The sequence below is a fragment of the Otolemur garnettii genome, unplaced genomic scaffold (assembly GCF_000181295.1).
Source record: "Otolemur garnettii isolate 467f Iridium unplaced genomic scaffold, OtoGar3 scaffold00033, whole genome shotgun sequence".
NCBI lineage: Eukaryota > Metazoa > Chordata > Mammalia > Primates > Galagidae > Otolemur > Otolemur garnettii.
Genome location: NW_003852428.1, coordinates 12,013,154 through 12,033,833, shown reverse-complemented (window position 1 = coordinate 12,033,833; position 20,680 = coordinate 12,013,154). Strand labels below are relative to the sequence as shown.

The window sequence follows — 20,680 nt, the reverse complement described above, 5'->3', positions numbered from 1 at the left end:
CACACACACACACACACACACCTATCAAGATATCCTCTGTGCTCTCTACTCAGAAAAGAGTCTATATCTGACTTGCCTGCCACATCCACTATTAGCACTATCATTGACTCTTACCCACATTATTTGGATGGTCTAACACTGTCTCCCTGCCTCTACTCATTCCCACCTAAGTCTAGACTCAATTTAGCAGCAGGAGTGATCCTTTCAAAATGTTAAGTTGGATCATGTCACTCCCTTACTTATACAGTTACATGGTTCTCATCTAATTCAGGAGTACAAATCTTTATACAAAACACTTGGATAGGTATATAGTCTAACAAAACCTAATTTTGTCCCATTACTTCTCTGATCTCATCTCCATCACACTTTCCCTCTTCTATTTAGGGCTGGCCTATGTCTTCCTTTTTGGTCCTTAGTCTCAGGACCTTTGCATCTCCTTCAAATAATTACTCCAATGCCATCTTCTCAATTAGGCCTATTTCAACTACAGATTTGAGATTGTAGACCACCACCACAATCACTCCATATTTCATCCTCCTATTTTTTCCATAGCAACTATCACTTTATTTCAATAAACTATATGATTTATCTATTTGCAATGTTCATTGTTTATTTTCTTCTTATCTAACCAGAATATATGTTCTACAAGGATAAGAATTTTGTCTGCTTTGTTCAATATGTCTGTGACAGTGCCTGCGCATGGAAGATAATCAATCAATATTTCTACAATTAATCAGTTAGAATCAAAAGGAACATTTGTGATCTGAATAGGGTAGATTCTGATCCTCTACTGAAAATGTACCTATTGTATAATGTTGAACTATGTCAGTGTTTTGTTTACCTGTTATCACTTTTAAATGAGCTTAAGAGTAAGTACTTCTAGCTTACTTTTCAGGGTAATATCAATATTAATACTGATTAATTATAAGCAACTATCTTCAATGTACCTCTTAAATACAATTGTTATTAATCCTACATATGTGCATGTTGATGTTAGATCAATGTTTTCCAAAGTGTTTTCCTTGGGATATTAAGCCCAAAGACTTTGTAAGGAAAATGGCCTTCTGATGGGTAAATTTGAAAACCATAGCATACAGTATCTCCCATCTGGGACTGTCACAATTTTTAATGAGAAATCTGCTATAAGGCTGTAAGAAGCCCTATGGTGCTTTGAGAATTTTATTAAACCCAGTATTTCCCAAATGGATCTCATAATCTTTTCTTTATATAATACCTTTCCACCATTTCTATAATATTCTTTCAATTTCCATCAAAGCCACTTTAGAAAAGTCTAAACGTGATGGTTCTATCAGCAGCTACTTGCACATTTCCTGGATGTATCCCCCATGTACTTTTTCTGTAATGTCCACCGGTTACTCTGTCTGGAAGCAGCCCTCAGAATCTGCCTCCAGCAGGCTTTCGACCTCTCACCTTTAGTCCTTTAACCCCAGGAGCTATTATTCCTCTATTTTACAAAAGAGAAACCTAGACTTGGAAGGTAATTTATCCAAAGATAAATGATTTGAACCCTGATCCACTTGGTTTCAGAATCTATACTCGTAACTATTGGCCTGTGCTAGCTTATCCCTTTTTAAGTTCAACTGTCTTTCAAGGTATAGAAGAAGAAAACAAATTCTTGGCTACTTTGACGTATCTGTAGAAGCCTGAACACTGTTAAATATTCAGCCCCATCCCTCTACCATACTTTAGATACGGCCCCAAACCCGCCAAGAGATCTGCTTTAACCAGCTACTCATGTTCAGCAGGCACTTTCAACTCTTTTAACCTCTCAGATAGTAAATGGCAAGCAGAGAATAGTTAATTCCTTGGATGGTCATTTACAGCTGTGGTGGTTTTAAAACATTCTTTGATCCTCCTCTCCTCCTGGGTGGGGGTACTCCCCCCTTCTGAATTTGGGGTGGCTTATGGAGCCCAACAGAGAATAAGGAAGGCAGTGCTGTGAGACACCTAAGCTGTAAGATGGTCATGCAGCTTCCTCCCAGTTCACTGTAACACTTGCTCTTGGAAACACCTGCCCTGAGAAATTCTGCTCACCTGGGGCCTCCCTATTGGAAGACCACTGATAGATGCCCCCATCCACAGATGCAGCTGAGCACACCTTCTAGCCACCCCACCAAAAAACCAGACACAGGTTGAGGCCATCTTGGACCCTCAAACATCTCCACTCAACTCCAGGGTTCTACATCTGCCTGCATGGATAACAACTCCACTTGGATGTCTACACTTGTACTTAATGACTGGAACTATTGATTCCCGCCTGCCCCTCAAAATAAACTAATTCCAGTCTTTGCTGTCTCCGTTGTTGAGCCCTGTGTGTTCATGTGCAAGTTGTGCAGAGTGCATCCTCCACAGCACGATGTGGAAGCCCTAATTCATTTCATTGATTTGCTCACACCAAGAACACAGGAATTATCCTGAGTTCCCTGGTAACCTGCATGTTGAGATAACTTTCTAAGTTCTCTGCTCCATCCTAGCTCAAGCTACCGTCATCTCCATCCTAGACCATTCTGCAAACTGGCTTCTCACTGGCACTCAGCTGCAAGAATGATTTTTATTTTAAAGACATCATGCCTTTTTCTCCAGATCAAAATCCTCTAATAATTTCCTGATATATTCAGAATAAAACCCAAATTTCTTATCTCAACCTAAAGCTCTTCAGGGACCTAGCCCCAGCCAACTCCACATCCTCAGTCCACAGCACTCACATCCTCCACTGCAGTCACCTGGCCACTTTCTGCTTCTCAAAGGGGACAGCCCACCAAATATTTTAAAATACCATATTCTAGGGCTACACAAGCAGGAGTAAAATGCATACCTTCATGTTACTGAAGTTCTTTTTGTATCTATCTCGTTTCTGGAAGAGGGCAGCCGCAAAGGGTGAAACTTCCAGACCCATCTGTGACATGCACTCTGTTTCTCTAAACAAAGTTAATATCTGAGGATCAAAGTTTACAAACAATTCCCCTGTGCCTGGAGCCTTCACCAGTAAAGAAGCCTGAAGACCTATGTGAACGTCTTCGATCTGTGAGAAGAAATTGATATTATTATTATTACAGGGAATTTCAACACTTACATAGAGCATCTAGCTCAGTCATCTCTGGGAATGAGCATCACTATGTATTCTTCCGTGGAACTGAGCTTCCTAAATTAAACGCAATGAGATCACCCACTCTTCTCCTAAATTCCCTCCCAGAAAGCAGCCTTTAAGTTTTGGTGGAGATGTTGCACAATCAATTCAATAATATGTTTTGATCTTACTCTGGCACTGACAGATAAGTAGACACTGCAATAGTGGTGACTTCACAAAAGCCATTTAGCTCCCTGACACCTTTCTATGTACTTAGTTATTTTTTCCTAAGAAAAGTTTCACAATGTCATTTTCTTTTTTTTTGAGACAGAGCCTCACTCTATCATCATAGGTAGAGTGCCACAGTGTCATAGCTCACAGCAACCTCAAAATCTTGGGCTCAAGCAATCTTTCCAAGTAACTGGGACTACAGGTGTGCACCACCACAATACCCAGCTAGTTTTTCTATTTTTTAGTAGAGATGGAGTCTTGCTTTTGCTCAGGCTGGTTCCAAACTCCTGAGCTCAAGCAATTCACCCACCTTGGCCACCCAAGGTGCCAGCATTATAGGCATGGGCCGTCACTGCACCCAGCCCATAAAATCTTTAAAACTCAGTTTCTATCTAGAAAAACAATGAACACAGTTATAGAGACTTCACACATCCTGCTAATTGACAAAGAAATACAAATACTGGTAGGGATAACAGGATTAACCCCTAGTATAGCTGAAGAAAATTTATTACTTCATTTAACAAACATATGAGGTTAGACGATTAAGTTCTAAACTCATCCTAGAAAAATTGCTACATGACCTCATTGCTGAGTATCACTACGGTCGCCTTTGAAACATTTCCCCTTCACCATCTGGTGGATGCAGTGATATTCAGCAACCAGGCATGTAGCACATTTTCTGGGATACATTCAACAATTTAATTGTCTGACCTAGTATATGTGTTTACGGATATATTCAAGATCTGACTGCATTGAAAAAAAAAAAAAAAAGACATCCTGACCAGTGGAGTAATCAATGTATGAGATCTTCTCACCCAGAAGTTTGTAAATTTAAAAAATAGGTTTCCATAAGCTAGCTTATATTTTTCCAAAATCAATAATTTTTTTAATAGACATTCTACCCTTTGACTGATCACATAGATTCAATCAAACTGTCTTATAAAATGCCTGCCAGTCCAACTTTGTCCGTAACAAGCATTGTGGAAAGCTAGAGAAGGGGCCCCCCTCTGCCAACAGTGGAGACCTCCAGCAGAGCGTAACGGGATGACGCACCTGCCGAAGCCACGCCCGGTGGTAGAGGACCTCGAACTCCAGCAGGACCTTGGCCATCCTGTTGTAGCTGCGGATCACAGGCTTGGCTTCGGCCGTGCGCAGGACGGTCGGGTGCTGCTGGAAAAGCCGCATGGGCTGCTGGATCCTGTGGAAGAGCTGGCGGGCCCACAGAATCTTCCCTGCGATGGGAGGCTGGTCTCGAGCCAAGGGAGGGTCGTATTTCTGCTTCGTGTACATCTTTGAAATCATATCGATGTCAGCTCCATAGTTCTCAAGGATAAGTCGGTACTTGTCATCAATACCAAGATTAGGTATATTCAACCTGATTTTTTTAAGTAAAAAACCTAAATTAATGGAAAGATACCTAGTAATCTCAATAATATCTATTTTCAAAGAAATGGGAATGAAAAAGAATGAGATATTTGTGTGGTACATTTAAAAAATCAAAATAGTATCCATCCTTCAAATGTAGGCAAAACTGTTAGCTCGGAAAGAATTTTTTCAAATTACTTAAACATTAGGAAATATTACTAAAGGCTACTAATATTACAAGGTACTTCAAAGCTGAGAGTATTCTCTATTTGAAGAAATAAAACAGACCCTTAATCCTTAAAAGGATTAATCCTTTTAATCCTCCAAAGAACTTATAAAACTTTGGCCTTGTAACCCATGTTGTCAAGAGAGGGTTTTCTTCCATTAGAATATGAAAATTATTTCATATAATGATAATCACAGCAATGATAATAGAAAGTAAACTAAGTTCACATTACCCCAATTTTAGACATGAAAGTTAGGAAATTATTTCAGATTTTTACCTTTCAAATTTCTTTAACATGCTTAGAGCTTGATTTGTGTTTTGAATCTTTTCAAACGTAACATCCATGAACTTCTGCAACTCATTCTAAAATAGAACAAAATCCGATTACGAACAATGAATTAGAATTGGGAATGTCCTATTTTGCAACAAGATAAGAGAGCTCCCCATTCTCTACAAATACATACAATACATAATAAAATATAACAGAAAATTTAATGAGCTTAAAAGACAGACAAAAGCCCAGAAGCCAGAAACAAAGAGGGACACGAAAGCCAGAGCCGTGTGGGACTTGGCACCACGGCAGGCTCCACGGGCGCTGGGCCAGACACAGGGTCTCGGCAGGGAAGGCACTGGGCTTGTCACGTTGTGGAGAGAGGGACTGTGGAACACTCTCAACAGACGCTTCAGAAAGCCAGGATCTTTAAAATGCTGCCTGGTCCGTGCAAAGGAAACTAAAGGACTATTTACAAGTCAGGGAAGCAGCAAAGGGTCTTGACATCAGCCCAGAGCCATGAATTGGGGTGGAGAGGCAGGAAGTCACCCTACAGAGGGCTCTGGACTTTCTCCGTGCACTTTGTGAGACCTGGGTCTCTTTCACAGCCGCTCACCTCTAGCACTGTGGGGCCAAAGCAGCATGGACTTGCATGAATATGAATATTATAGGCCACCACAGTTTGGCCCTTAGCACAGTGTCCTGACCCCCACCCCAGAACAACTCAAATGCCACCCCTGTGCCACTCCTAGATTAGGTTTAATTGAATTAGACTAAGTTTATATTACACTTAAGATAAAAGGCATCTAATCTAAAAAAAATTAACGTAAAAGCTAATCTGGGAAAAAACTACTCAGGCCCCCGCAAAGGCAATGCACCGCCACTCTACAGAAAACATTCCCAAAGCCCAGCGCCACAAAACTCCTACAGGAAATCAAATAAATAGCTGCTAGGGAAGGTAAGCTCAAAAATAAATTGAGAAGAGAATGAAGAAATGATGTTTGAAAGAGAGCAGAATGCACAAACAGAACTAGGTTTTAAGCAGGTTCTATCATAGAGATGATAGAACAGTCTGAAAGAGACTGTAGGTGTGTTTAGAGTTATTAAAGAGTAAGAAACTGCACTTAAAAGAACAGCGTAAGGGGAAGGGGGGGGAAAGGGCAGAGGAGAAGAGGCAGGGATGGGTAAGCGCTCATCTAATGTGCACAATGTAAGGGTACACCCCAGACCCCCCCCCCCGGGGGAACGTCCCCTAACAAATGCAAACAGTGTAACCTAGTCATCTGTCCCCACCTATTAATCTGAAAATAAATACATAAATAAATAAATATTTAAAAATAAAAAGAACAATATCAAATAAAGCACTCAGATTTTCTTGTTTTGTTGAGAGTCTCACTGTTTAGCTCTCAGTAGAGTGCCATGGTGTCACAGCTCACAGCAACCTCAAACTCAAGTGACCCTCTTGCCTCAGCCTCCTGAGGAGCTAAGACCACATGTGCCTGCCACAAGACACAGCTATTTCTAGCGATGAGGTCTCACTCCTGCTCAGGCTGGTCTCAAACTCCTGAGCTCAAGCAATCCACCCAGCTCGGCGTCCCAGAGTGCTAGGATTATAGAAATGAGCCACCGTGCCCAGCTCAGATTTTAAAAATAAAACATAAAAGAGAAAACCATTAGACTTCAAAATACAATGGATGCAGATTATATATACCTGAAAAATGACAAGCTGTAAGAGAATTTTAAAATAAGTTACCCCAAGCATAGCAGAAAAATTAAAAAATGAAAAATACAAAAAAGAGGCTAATAGACATGGAGGATAGAGAAAGATCTAGCATTCATCTATTGGAAGTTTTGGAAGAAGGGTCTAATGATAAAGGCTGAGAATTTTCCACAATTAAAAAAAAGACAAATACACAAATGAAGGAACCACCAAATTCTGAACAACAGAAATATTTTGCTTTAAAATCACACCAAGACTCACACAGAGATGCCAAAGATAAAGAGAAAAATAACACAGGTGTCCCAAAGATCATCCATAAAGAGGAAAAATGCGAAATTGTAGCTAATTGTACATTTACAAAATAGTCATTACAAAATCTTACAAAATATTCTCTACTTGCTGGCCACCTCTTTGTAAACTTTGTAATGACTATTTATAAATAAAGGTACATTTAGCTACAATTTCCCATTTTCCTTATGTATAGCAACTTTATGGATGACCTTTAGAATGCCCTGTACATAAGCAGTTGGGGTGGGGCAGCAAATTATCTATAAAGATATAACTATTTGATAACAAATACCTCATTGAAAATAATAGACACCAAAAAAATCAATGGAAGGAAAAGATCTGCTAAGTGCTGAAGAAAAATAAATTGCAAACTAAAATTAGTAAATTATTCTGTTCCTGAGCAAGAGCAAGTCCCTATCGTTACTAAAAACAGAAAATCTAGCCAGGCATCATGGTGGGCACCTGTAGTCCCAGTTACTTAGGAGGCTGAGGCAAGAGGATCACCTGAGCCCGAAAGTTTGAGGTTGCCATGAGCTAAGACACCAGGGCACTCTAGCTAGACAGACAGAGTGACAAAATTTATAAATTAATAAATAAATAAACAAATACTATTCTGTTACAGCAACATAAAACAGACCAAGATAAAGCAGGTGAACATAATATTTAATATACTAAATTAAAGAATGGCCAAAATCCCAAACATAGACGACACCAAATGCCAGCCAAGACAAGGAGCAAAGGGAACTCTCATTCCCTGCTGGTGGGAAGGGACAGTTTGATGGATTTTTACAAAACTGAAAATACTCTATGTAATCCGGTAACTGTCCCTCGTGGTTATTTACCCAGAGGAGTTAAAAACATCTGCACACAAAAATCTGCATACGGATGTTTATAATGGCTTTATTTATAATTCCCAAAACTTGGAAGCAAACAAGCTGTCTTTCAGTGTGTGAAAGGGTGGACAAACCAGCACATTGTACCCCATGACTGCATTAATGTACACAGCTATGATTTAATAATATTCTGAACAGCAGAATATTATTCAGCACTAAAAGCAAGCCATGAAAAGACATGAGGGACACTTAAATGCATGTGGCAAAGTAGCAAAAGCCAGTCTGAAAAGGCTACCTGCTCTATGGTCCCAAGTATGTGACTCTCTGGAAATTTCAACACTGTAGAGACAGCAAGAATAGAAGTCGCAGAGAAAGGAGGATGATCAGTGAAGCACAGAGGGTTCCCCAGTGAAAACTCTGCGTGACACTGTAACGAGTGACGCATACATGTCCTTGCATGTTTGTGTAAACCCGTAGACTGTCCTACACCAGGAACGATCCCTTCATTGGATGGTAATGCTGTGTCCATGTAGTTTCACCAGTTGCCATAAACGTGCCTCTCCAGTGGGGGGTGTTGATAATGGGGGCAGCTCTACATTTGGAGGCCAAGGGAAATACAGTAAATATACCTCTTTCATGTTCACATGGATGGAGCTGGAACATATTTTCCTAGCAAAGTATCTCAAGAATGAAAGAAAAAGTATCCAGTATACTCAGTCTTACTATGAAACTAATTTATAGCTTTCATATGAAAACTATAACCCAACTATAACCCAAGAAGAAGGGGAAAGGGGAGAGGGAGGGGAGGGGATGGTGGAGGATGGGTGGAGGGAGGGTAATTGGTGGGACCACACTCATGGGGCATCTTACAAGGTAGGGTACATGTGGAATTTACTAGGTGTAGAATACAAACATCTTAACACAATAACTAAGAAAATGCCATGAAGGCTATGTTAACCAATTTGATGAAAATATTTCAAATTGTATATGAAACCAGCACATTGTACCCCATGACTGCATTAACATACACAGCTATGATTTAATAAATAAATAAAAATATATCTCTATACCTTCCTTTTAATTTTGCTGTGAGCCTAAAAAAAAATCTTTTGAAAAAAATATATTTAAATAACCCAATCAAAGGCTTGATACAGTAACATAAAAAGAACTCAAATCCCGAGAGGCAACACTACTTTTCTTCCTAGTACATTCAGAACATTTGTAAATCTTAACTGTGAACTTTTTTATTTTAATTTTTGATTAATCTCACTCCGCTAGAGTCTCATTTGCCAGATGCTTTAGGTGTAAATAGCCTTTTTTCCTACCCTTGGGCAATTCTGCCAAATATTTGTCTACATTTCTGTTTGTCACAGAGGCCATCTCTGTAAATACCAACACGCTAATACAATGTGTTCCACATTGTTACCCCACAATATAATAAAAATCCCAATCAGTGATAAAATGAGAGCCAATGAAGTATGACAGGCAAGCCATAAATATAATTTTAAATAATCCATGAGTAAGATAACAAATAATAATGAAAAATATGTGATTTTTAAACTGAATGACAACATGTGTACTGCACAGGAACATCTGTAAGAAACAGCAGTAGCAGCCCTCAGTGGAAAAGCATAGCCTTTTATGTATCTATTTCAAAAAGTAAAGAAAAACCAAAATTAATGAGCTAAGGAGTCCATTAAAGAAAGGTGGATAAGTGTAACAACATAAATACAAAGAAAGTAGAAAAAAGTGTTTTAAAACAAAATGTAATAAACTTAAAAACAAACAAGAGAGATGATTGGCTCAGTGCCTGTGGCTCAAGTGGCTAAGGAGCCAGCCACATACACCTAAGGTGGCGGGTTTAAATTCATCCTGGGCCCGCCAAACAACAATGATGGCTGCAACCAAAAAATAGCCGGGACATGAAGGCTGTGTTGACCAGTTTGATGGAAGTATTTTGGATTGCATGTGAAAACCCCACACTGTACCCCAGAAGTGCATTAATATACATAGTTACCATTCAATTAAAAAAAAAACTTGTAAAAAAAAAAATAGTGGTGGCGCCTGTGGTCCCAGCTACTTGGGAGGCTGAGGCAGGAGACTCACTTGAGCCCAGGAGTTGGAGGTTGCTGTGAGCTGTGAAGCCACGGCACTCTACCCAGGGGGATAGCTTGAGGCTCTGTCTCAGAAAAAATAAAAAAAATAAAAAAAACAAGAGAGATGATTAATACCTCAAAACCTACCTTTTTGGGGAAAAAAAAAATAACAGATAGGTCTTTGGCAAAGTTGACCAGGGGGAGGGGAAGGCAGAGTCAGACCCAGAGCACCTGGAAAATGAGAATCTAGGGTGTGAGATTAATCAAAAATTAAGATTTTTTTTAAAAACTCAATAAACATAAAACATGTTGCAAAAAATTAATGACTTCAATATCAAGGGGTTTAAAAATAATCTCTTTTGTCAAACCCTCAAATATGCTTCCCAAAAGGCCATTGTGAGTTGCCCTGGGAACCTCACACATCTCATGCAATTGTACCATTTTGTACCCTCTCTCAAAAAAATTGCACCAAAAAAATTAAGCGCAATTAGTTTTTGTTCAAGATTTAGCGCAGAGTTGTCACTAAAATCCAAATTAAACACAGAGCAGTTATTTTCGTTATTTCCTAGTCCGGGCTTCAACCCATTGTTTTCAACTTCCCAGACAGAAGTTCTGAGCCTCTGCAAATTTAAAACGACGTCAATTGACGCGGTATTGAAATGGGTAGCCAACCTGATACACAGGAATTATTACTAGTACCTAGATGGGCTTGGTTTTAGACAATGTTGAGCCACAAGTAATTTGGCAAGACAAAAAAAAAAACCAGCTGGCAATATCCAGGCCACCACGGGAGACACTACCAGATGAGGAGGTAAAACTATCCGGGGATTAGGGGCCAAAGCTCTCCGCCCCATTCAGCAAAGCCACAAACTTGAAGCCTCTTGCGATCTGTCCTTGCCCTCAACACTTCCTGCTACTTCTACTGAACACATGTATATATTTTTAAATGTGGTCTTAATTCTTCTGCAAAGACCACATTTTAGGATCAAGAAAATTCTCTCCACTGAAGAACAGTACAGTTAGTCTACCTAAACACGCATCAACTTTTTCACTGGGTAAAAATCTCGATGCAGAACTATAACATCTCTGAACCTTCCACTGCCTCCCTCTCCTCAGACGCCAGCAAATCTTTACTGAGCCCCAACACTGGTACCTGCTCTTCCTTGCCTTTTGCCCTATGGCTTCACAAAACCTAGGCTGAACTCCATGAACACGTAAGACCTTAAATTAGTTTCCTTTTAGCTCTGAGCCTTCAGTCCATTCTTGAAGCCTTCGGGGCCTGGGCTGTGGAATCGTCACACTAGTCTCCCTGCTGGTTCTGGGGTCTCAGCTTCTCCTCAGCCTGCCACCTTGACAGCCGCTCCCTTACTGAACAGGGCCCCACTTCTCTGCTGGAATCAGGACATTTCCAGACTTCCAACTGCGCACCTGGTTCCAGCACCCTGCTACTTTTTGACCTGCTAGAACCCTAAATCTGTACAGGATTCCTGATCTTGATCCACTAGACGGCACAGCTCTGGACACAACCCTGATCCAAATCACTCGTGAGCCCCCCATCCCAAGTCTTGCCCTTGAGATGTCACAGTAGCGAGTCTCTCCATTCCTGGTCTCCAAGATGCAACCCCTACTCACTCCATCTAGAGTCTTGAGAAGGCAAATATTTTTGCCTCCACTTTACAGGGATGAGGGTTCTGCTCATGAGAGGGGTATTTGAAGGAGTCAATGTAAAGTGGTCAGTTAAAACAAAGAGAATAGAGAACAGAACAAAGACGCCAAAGGAAAACTCATCAGCAAATCAGAGATAGAAGGGCACCATTTCTAAGACGGAAGTCAAGATGAGTTAAGTTTGGGGCTTAAAAAAAAAAGGTTGAGAAGAATACAGTGGTCCTCCCCTGTCCTTGGTGATATGTTCCAAGACCCCCAGTGGATGCCTGAAACCACAGATGGTAGTGAACTCTGTGTGTACAATGCTTTCCCCTATTCATACACACCTATGATCAAGTTTAATTTGCAGATTAGGCACCGTAAGAGGGTAACAGCAATTACTAGTAATGAAACAAAACAATTATAACAACATACTGTAATATGTAAGAAGTGGCCACAGGCCCGAAAAGGTCTCCCCACCCCATTTATTCCTACTGTTTACTTGCAAGAATGGAAGAAAAAGTATCCAATGTACACAAACATCTCAAGAAGGGAAGAAAAAGTATCCAATGTACACAGCCCTATTATGAAACTAATTTATAGCTTTCATAGGAAAGCTATAACTTAATTATAGCCTAAGAATATGGGGAGGGAGGAGGGGAGGGGAGGGGGGTGGGTGGAGGGTGACTCGAGGTATCACCTCTATGGTTTATCTTACAAGGGTTCCAGCAAATCTTTCTAAAAGTAGAATACAAACATCTTAACATAATAACTAAGAAAATGACATGAAGGCTATATTAACTAGTTTGATGAAAACATTTCAAATTGTATGTGAAAACACCACACTGTACCCCATGATTACATTAATGTACACAGCTATATTTAATAATAATTTAAAAAAAAACACATAACATCTTTCCAGCACGGGGCATAATCTCTTCTCTGAAGCCTTTCCAAACCCCAGCCAAGAAGTACGGGACTATTTTTTCCTAGGCTCACACCCTATCTCACAGGTGGTAGCAATGATCACATATCATACATAATGTTCTGCAGGCTTTTCCTCCCTATAAATTTTTGTAAGACTTTCAGTATGGTTCTTGCCTTTGAATCTTCACTTTCTGGTATAATATCAGAATACCGTTCACTTATAACTAGTCCTTTTAGCCCCCATTGTCCCTTTTTAGTCCTGTATTTATTATTCTGTTAGTATCTACGAACTTATACTTCAATTCTTCACTGTCTGCCTTTCGTCTGCCTGTGACTTTCAAGGGAAAATCTCCTTGATTTATTTCTGGTTTGATAACCCACAACATAGAATAATAATATGTAGTAGCTGCGCAGCAAATGCTTGCTTCACTGCAGCAACTCTACACCTTAGCAACAAAGGAACACAACATAGTCCCTCCTCTCCAGGTGCTTCTAACTGAATTCCACATACAAGCTCGGACGTGCCACGTGATCAAAAACCACTAGGGAAACACAGTTAAGACCCCCACAAATGGATACTGACCACAGATTACGGAATCAAAATATCTGCCACTATCCATCAGTTTCCAATGAGAAGAGATGCTTATGTCTGAACCCGCCTCCCCACAGAGATTATTGCTTGCATTATTGTAGGCATTCTATTTTCCTATGAGCTGAAACATGTTGTATCACATAATCGGTAAAAACTTGAATTCTAAAGCCAGATTGCCTGAGTTTAACCCCAGTTCTACCACTGGTCATTTCCGTGACTTTGGGCAAGCCACTCAACCCCACTGTGCCCCAGCTTCCTTCTCTACAAAATAAGAGTACTAAAAGCACCCACGCTACAAAATTACCGTGATTACGTAAATAAGGTAGCACATATAAACTGCTTAGAACAGTACCTGGCCCACAGAATTAGCTAGTTTTATTACTATTCCTTCTAATACTGAATTCACTCGTGCAAAGATGCCTCTGAGCTTTTCTGCCCTTGAAATGTACAGATTTAATTCAAACCAAAAATTCTGGGAAAGAAGTAATGGAATGGTCCTTTTCTTCTTATAGTCAGAAAGATGCACATTTGCACCTCACTGGGATGGAAAAAAGTCTACATATTCATTTTGGTAGAAACTTGGCAGGCTGTCACCTCACCTTACCCTCCCTGACCTCTCTTTCCTGGTAACAAACATTTACAGCCACCCCAGTGGGTTCCATCCCCCATGCATTTACCATATGATCCCAGAGTTGGGAAGTCCGAGGCAAGGCACACCCATAGACCTGGCCAACCCAACCCTTCCCCAGGTGTCTGAAGCTAGGATGGTCCTGTGCTATGTTCTCAGAGGCTGATGGTGGCCATCTGCTGTTCTTGAGGGATGTAGGACAGGACAGCTAGTGAACAGTGAAGAGGGAGGCAGGGAGTAAAAGAAAGGCCGAGGGGGTCCAGGGGCTGAGTCTGTCCTAATACCGCCATTTCTAAGACCCGCTACGGACCTGCCTTAGATATGCCAGACGTCACTGCCCATTCGTTTGAGTTACCTCTGGTCATAATCAGTGTTATTCAGTGACAAATGGAAATAAAGGTCTGTCTCTAATAATGCTATAAAGAGTCCATGGATGACAAAAAGTAACTTCCAAAAATCTTAAGGGGAAGCCATGCAGAAGTCTGATTGCATCATTATCCAAAGCTGTACTTAGGACCCTTCAATCTGTGGAAAAGAGCCCTCAAGTATTAATCCGAAATCACAAAATGCAGGCTGAGGTTGCTGTGGGTCACCTCCATGATGAAGACACCTCTGCAGTCTGAATGGGTAATGATTAACAACATTACACAGACAGGAAAAATAAACACATGACTGTCAATAGCAATTTTATTATACAACCTACATGAAGGTCACTGGTCTGCTTGCAAAACTCTTCATAATCTTGGTCAAAATCCATTTTCCGCTGGTCTAAGAAATCATATTCCTTTTTCTTTATGGTCACAACAATGCCCTGAAATGTTACGAAAGAAATAAGATAGTATTTCAATATCCTTGTATTCCTTAACTAAATAGAATCCTCAATGGAGAACCTGTACAATCACTCTCAAAAAATCAGTTTAGCAGAAACCTTATTTCTTTAATTACAAACGTTGCTTAGTGCCTCCTATTTTATGGGCAGTGTAATGTTGCCTTATTGTATTCAAAGAAATCATTTGGAAAGCGTTTTCATGAGGTTTTACGTATTTTTGAAAAAATAAAATACAAACCACATCTGAAAATTAGAAGAGGCATCTCCTCTAAACATGTCTTGTTAATCATCTGAAATAATAAAAAGAGTCAGCCAGAGTGGAATTTACTAAAGTATTTGTGTGGAAAAGTTTCAGTCTTCTCAGAAAAATAAATGAGGCTTTAACAGAACACAAACAAGTCAGAAGAAAAGAATCACGTTCTAAAAGCTACAGAAAAATTACCATCGTCCATGCCTCAAATGTCTTAAAGTGTCAAACCACAATCTACCACTTAAAACTTCTCTAGAATTGATTGCTTCCTGCTGCCCTGCAAAGGTGCAGTCGGTGACCATGGAAGTACAAATTAGGCAGTTCATCTCCTCGAAAACACTATTATCAGAAGCTTTGTTTGCTCTGAATATTGAGCTATAATGCTCCGTGATCATTCTTAACCAGGTACTAAGCCATTCACAAACTCAGGTGCCCACATTGTTGACAGAGACATATAATTTTTATGAAGAGTATTGGGACTCCTACAGTCTCCTCTTCAAAGTCGTTTCCTTTTAAACACCAATTCAAATCTCTCAATAGACAGAAGTGTACAAACTACAGAACTTCTTGAACCAAGTTTACCAGTTAAAACAACCTACTCTTTCCTGCTGCATTAATTACAAAAATATGTATATATATAGCAATTCTCAATCAAATCATCTACTTGGCAGATATTTACTGCACACTGGTTATGTGATAATAGCCTCTAAAGATACAGAATGAACAGAAAGGACAAATGTCCCTACCCTCGGGGAATTTATATACTCAATGGAGGGGTCAGAATAGACTAAGTCACAAATAAATGGTGATCATTTCAGACAGTGATAAAACGGGTCATGGAGTGATTTAGGTGAAACAGAAGTTGAAAGAAACTGAATTGAGAAGGCCATTTAAGTCAAAATCTGGGAGCCAAAAAACAAGTAATCACATGATGGTCCCGAGGCAGAACTTTCCAGAAAAAAAGGCTCTGCAAGCCCTAAGTAGACTGAACCACTCTCCTGTGGCTGAAAATTATCAAATGAGAAGAGAACAGAGGAGGAAGCTGGGGGTGGCAGGGCCTCAACAGCCACGCAGAAAAATGTGAAATTCATTTCTGCAGATGCCATGGCACTAATACATGACACTAATGTATTAGTGCCATGGCACTAATACATGGCACTAATACAAGACATTTTTACCTTACGCTTTCAAGCACCATCCATCTTTTATCACTGGGTATCCACACTAACCAAAACTTTACTTTATATTTCCTAAGTGATTCCCCAGTATTTTTATCAGTTTAGAACAGACTCCTTACCTGCGTTTAGACGTACACTTCAACATTGCACTTGAAAATAAACTTTGACATACGCTCCAAAGTGATCTTTTCATTTAAAAATAGAAAATAATTTATAAGATTCCAAACTGAAAAATAAATGGATGTATGGCCTCTTTGTCTTCAAAAACTGTCACTTTCGAAGTACAGACTAACCACTTTGTAGATGATACACGGTACACCTTAAAGGTTTGCTGCTATAGGAAGGTTTTTCTTTTTTCTCTCCCAAAATTTGGTATACTCAAGAAATGAAAAAGATTCCTTATATTGGGCTCAAGTGCTAGAGTATAATGATTAATGGGTGGCAGTTAATTATGTGATCCTTTTCAAATTCAAGTACAAAAACGAATTTAAGTTTTCCTGTCACTGTGCCCAAATGAGAAAAAATTGACCATCTCTACACTAAGAACTTAAACACATTTTGTTTTATGAGATCAACATGCCGATTTTCAAAACTAAGATGAGTCACACAGATATTTTCACAATATAAAGTAGGTAAAAATCAAAATAATGATGAATTTTAGAGATAGAATAAAATCTTGTTCTTTAAATTTTTTACACGTATCCAAATAAAACGCTTAAATGCAGAGATAAGCAGATGCCACTCCAAACTTGGTGTCAACTAGTGGCCAAAACAGTATATTCTAAATAAATATTTCTTGCATAAATCAATGAAATAATAAGTTATAATTAAACATATTTCTTGTGCTGCTAATGAAAATGCTTTTTCCTAATGGTAATTAATTTTAGACTATTGGTAAACCATTCTAATAACCAAACACCTGAAGAGAACATATTAGCACCATTTCACAATTCTCAAATAAATCTAATTTCCTCATTATTAAAGGGCCATGAGATTATATATTTTACGCCATGATTTGAATCATTCTAAACATAGTTATTCACATAAAATATTGAAGTTCAGTTCTGGATAATGAGGCCAAGTACAGTTTTAAAGTACAATACCTGGTATTTAGTGACCATATCTTCCAGCCCTTCAATGGTAGACTCTTGCAGGACTGAATATGTCTTGAAGGTTGTGAAGATGTCTATTATCTTGGCAAGCCGTCGATGAAAAGTTTCAAATTTTCCAAAAATGTACATCTCACTAAATTCAAATTGTTTTGCACTCGGATCTTGTTTAAGCTTTTGTTTTGTCTTGTGAAAGCAATGCTGGTATTCCTGAATATCAAAAAAGACACATATAAGAAACAACCCTTCCAAGTGAAGGTGACAGGAAGTTAGGATAGAATTGAAGTCCTTTCAAACTTTCATGCCTTTGAGGCTGGAATAGCGCCTGTTCCCATCCTCCAATCTAGCACACTCTCAGTTATTCATGATAGAATCCAAAGGTGTGGCCTTCCTATGTTGGTCCCCTTGTTTGGGGAATAGCATCATTCTAAGTCTGTTCCCCTATCAGGGGTTCTCAAACTTTTTAAACAGGGGACCAGTTCACTGTCCCTCAGACCACTGGAAGGCCTGACTGTGAGCCCCAGGACTGTGAGCCCCAGGACAGGCAGCAGCGGCAAAAACATCCAGCGGGCTGGATAAATGTCCTGGGCGGGCATTATGTGGCCCGTGGGCATAGTTTGAGGACGCCTGATCTAAGTAGAAGACACAAAAAGAAATCTACCTCATCTTAGTCATCTTTGTAGTATGCTATCAGGACACAGTAGACTCTCAACAGAGTAGAAAAAGTTAATACATTTTCTGGGAAGGTTTATTAACACTCAATTTTCTTGACAGTAAAGAATTGCTGTTCTTTTTAGCAACCAGTAATACAATAATTGCTAAATGATTTAAGATGGCTTCAACAAAAATAACATAAAAATAATAAAATACCTACATAGGTTACTAAGCTAACCGTTACCTCCTTCAGTTTAATTGCAGATAATATTTTTTTCACCACAACATCCTGCGGCTGGTTCCAGATGGAAGCGGTTCCATTGTTGGTAATGTAGGCTTTGCATGCAGATATCATCTGATTGGTCACCTAGGATTTTCCAGCAAAATTATGTTAAGTACATAAGACGGCTTGGATTATAAATTGGACTTGAGGGTCCTTAACTCCTCTACCTCTCAGAGTTCACAATCTGCAAACTTGGTGTTTATTTTTTTCCATCACAGTGATGAGCAAACACTGTAACACTGTCCTTTGCAAAATCATGTGTGGAATCACCGAGTTGGTAGCACCAAGGAAAGTCAACAATTCAGGCCCCCTTGTTTCTGCAGAATGAATGTCTTAACCAACCAAGGAAACATTCACTTCCATACCTAAAAACTGATGAGTTCCCCCCCAGCGGCTGGGGTAGGCTGCTCTAACACCTGACTCGCAGTTGCTCAGGGCCGTATAAAGTGCTGTGCACCCTGATCTTTTCATGCCACCATGATCTGCAGCAGAACTGTCAAAAGAAGTCCCCACAGAAAAGAGCAAAGCTAATGTTCAAAACCACGAACATTTTATTCAGCCCTCTGAACTTTATACAAATCCATCAGAGATTTATTGACTTTTTTTTAATAAATTAAAAGGAAAATGGAATGGTTGTACTAAGCTCATAGAATGACATGATGCCCAGGATGTACACTGCAAAGAATAGAGGTGCCAGGCCTTGCAGTGCTAGGGATGGGGGTACAGGTGAAACAAGGTCGGCCACATGTTGGGTGGGAGCTGCTGACTCTGAGTGACAGTACACGGGGGATCAAGACACAATTCTCTCTCCATTGTACCTACTTCAAAATTTCCATAATTAAAGCATTTTGATAACTAGATAAATGGTTCTTTCACCTTTTTTTTTTTGTGGTTTAGACGTGGAAATTTGACCCAGGAGGTTGGAAGTGGGGCCTGGTAGGAGGTGTTTGGGTCATGGGGGCAGTTTGGTTATGAATGGCTTGGTGCCCACTCGAGATAATGAGTGAGTTTTTAGTTCAGATAAGAGCTGGTTGTTTAAAGCAGCTTGACACCCACCACCTCCTCCCTCCTGTTTCTTTTCTCAACACGTGGTCTGCCTGCCCCCCTTCCCCTTCCTCCTTGAACAGAAGCTCCCTGATGCCTCTCCAGAAGCAGATGCAGGCACCAGGCTTCTTGTACAGCCTGCAGAACTGTGAGCCAAATAAATCTTTCTTTATAAATTACCCAGCCTCAATTTTCCTTATAGCAGCACAAAATGGACTGATACACTTTTTTATTCTAAATCAAGTCTTGTAAATAATGTGCATGAAATCTAGATTAATTATCTAAATTGACATTTGAGTCTCATTTACTCAGGGAATATTCTCCCTAACGCTCATATGTAGTTTTAAACTATGAAGAAGTAGGGAAAGAATCTTGCCGACATCCTTCCTTTCTACCTGAACTACCTACAGGAAAGAAGGAAAAAGTTTCCCAGGGACCTCTAAAGGCTGCATGTCTCTAATCTCAGCAAGATTTATGCCTCCTACTTCATTCATATTCAGAACACAAGTCTTGATGAGTCAAAAATTCATCTATTTTAATGCCATATTTAAAGATTTTTGCCTTGATAATGAAAATCATTTACTTCTTAGAGACTGTTTAAAAAGGAACTAGCAACAGTGCTTACCATAAACACTTATGAGTTAGAACATAAGGCTTAAGAATCATTATGTTTTTTGGCAGAATCATTATAATTGCTTTATAGATTACAGGGACATTGCGAGTGGCTTTTATTACCATGATTACTGTTCTAATAACACCAAGTAAACAACTGTGGCATCAAATAAATTTGGAATAGTAGCATATAAAATATGAAACAGGAGATAAGCAGTTATAGTTTTTCTTAATTAAAATTTACCCAATAGAAAAAAATGATATGCTCAATAATATACAGAAATACCAAAATAGAATCATTTTTTAATTTTATTACACAAATACAAAAATATTTATTATAATAATTATTTTGGGAAATAAAGTCTTATGATTTGCTAGAATCAGCCTCTCATATAAATTTAATTATATCTCTACTGATACCCTAAGAGAAATGATAAGCTATACTATGTATACACATTGGACTGTGCCAATGTGGCAAATTTATAATTATTAAAAACATGACCATTGTCAAAGAAATGTACTTGACCACAGACTCTACACTATGCACTTACCTTTACAAACAGAGATGTGATCTTCTCAGAGGTGTTATAGTAATGAGAGATATTATAGATCATTTTAATTGCATTTACAAGTGTAGGAATAGCATCAATCATGGACACCTGGAAAATGCCACAAAAATTTTCAGAAAAAATATACCAAATTCAGCAAAATTCTGATAGTCTAAATATTCCATCTTCATTGGAATAAATTCTGAGAGTTTATTAAATGCTTTGGATAAATATACTTAACGATAATTGTATTATTTTAGTTGT

General features: G+C 39.2%; 1 protein-coding gene across 1 annotated transcript in view; it reads right to left on the bottom strand.

Moving 5' to 3' along the window:
• Positions 1-20,680, bottom strand: part of DNAH5 (dynein axonemal heavy chain 5) — a 291,972-nt gene that overhangs the window by 185,705 nt on the left and 85,587 nt on the right. The window contains 7 exon segments of the mRNA XM_023513078.1: positions 2,837-3,043; positions 4,373-4,694; positions 5,188-5,273; positions 14,613-14,720; positions 17,270-17,485; positions 18,174-18,296; positions 20,420-20,532. Coding sequence (XP_023368846.1) covers positions 2,837-3,043; positions 4,373-4,694; positions 5,188-5,273; positions 14,613-14,720; positions 17,270-17,485; positions 18,174-18,296; positions 20,420-20,532 — 1,175 coding nt within the window.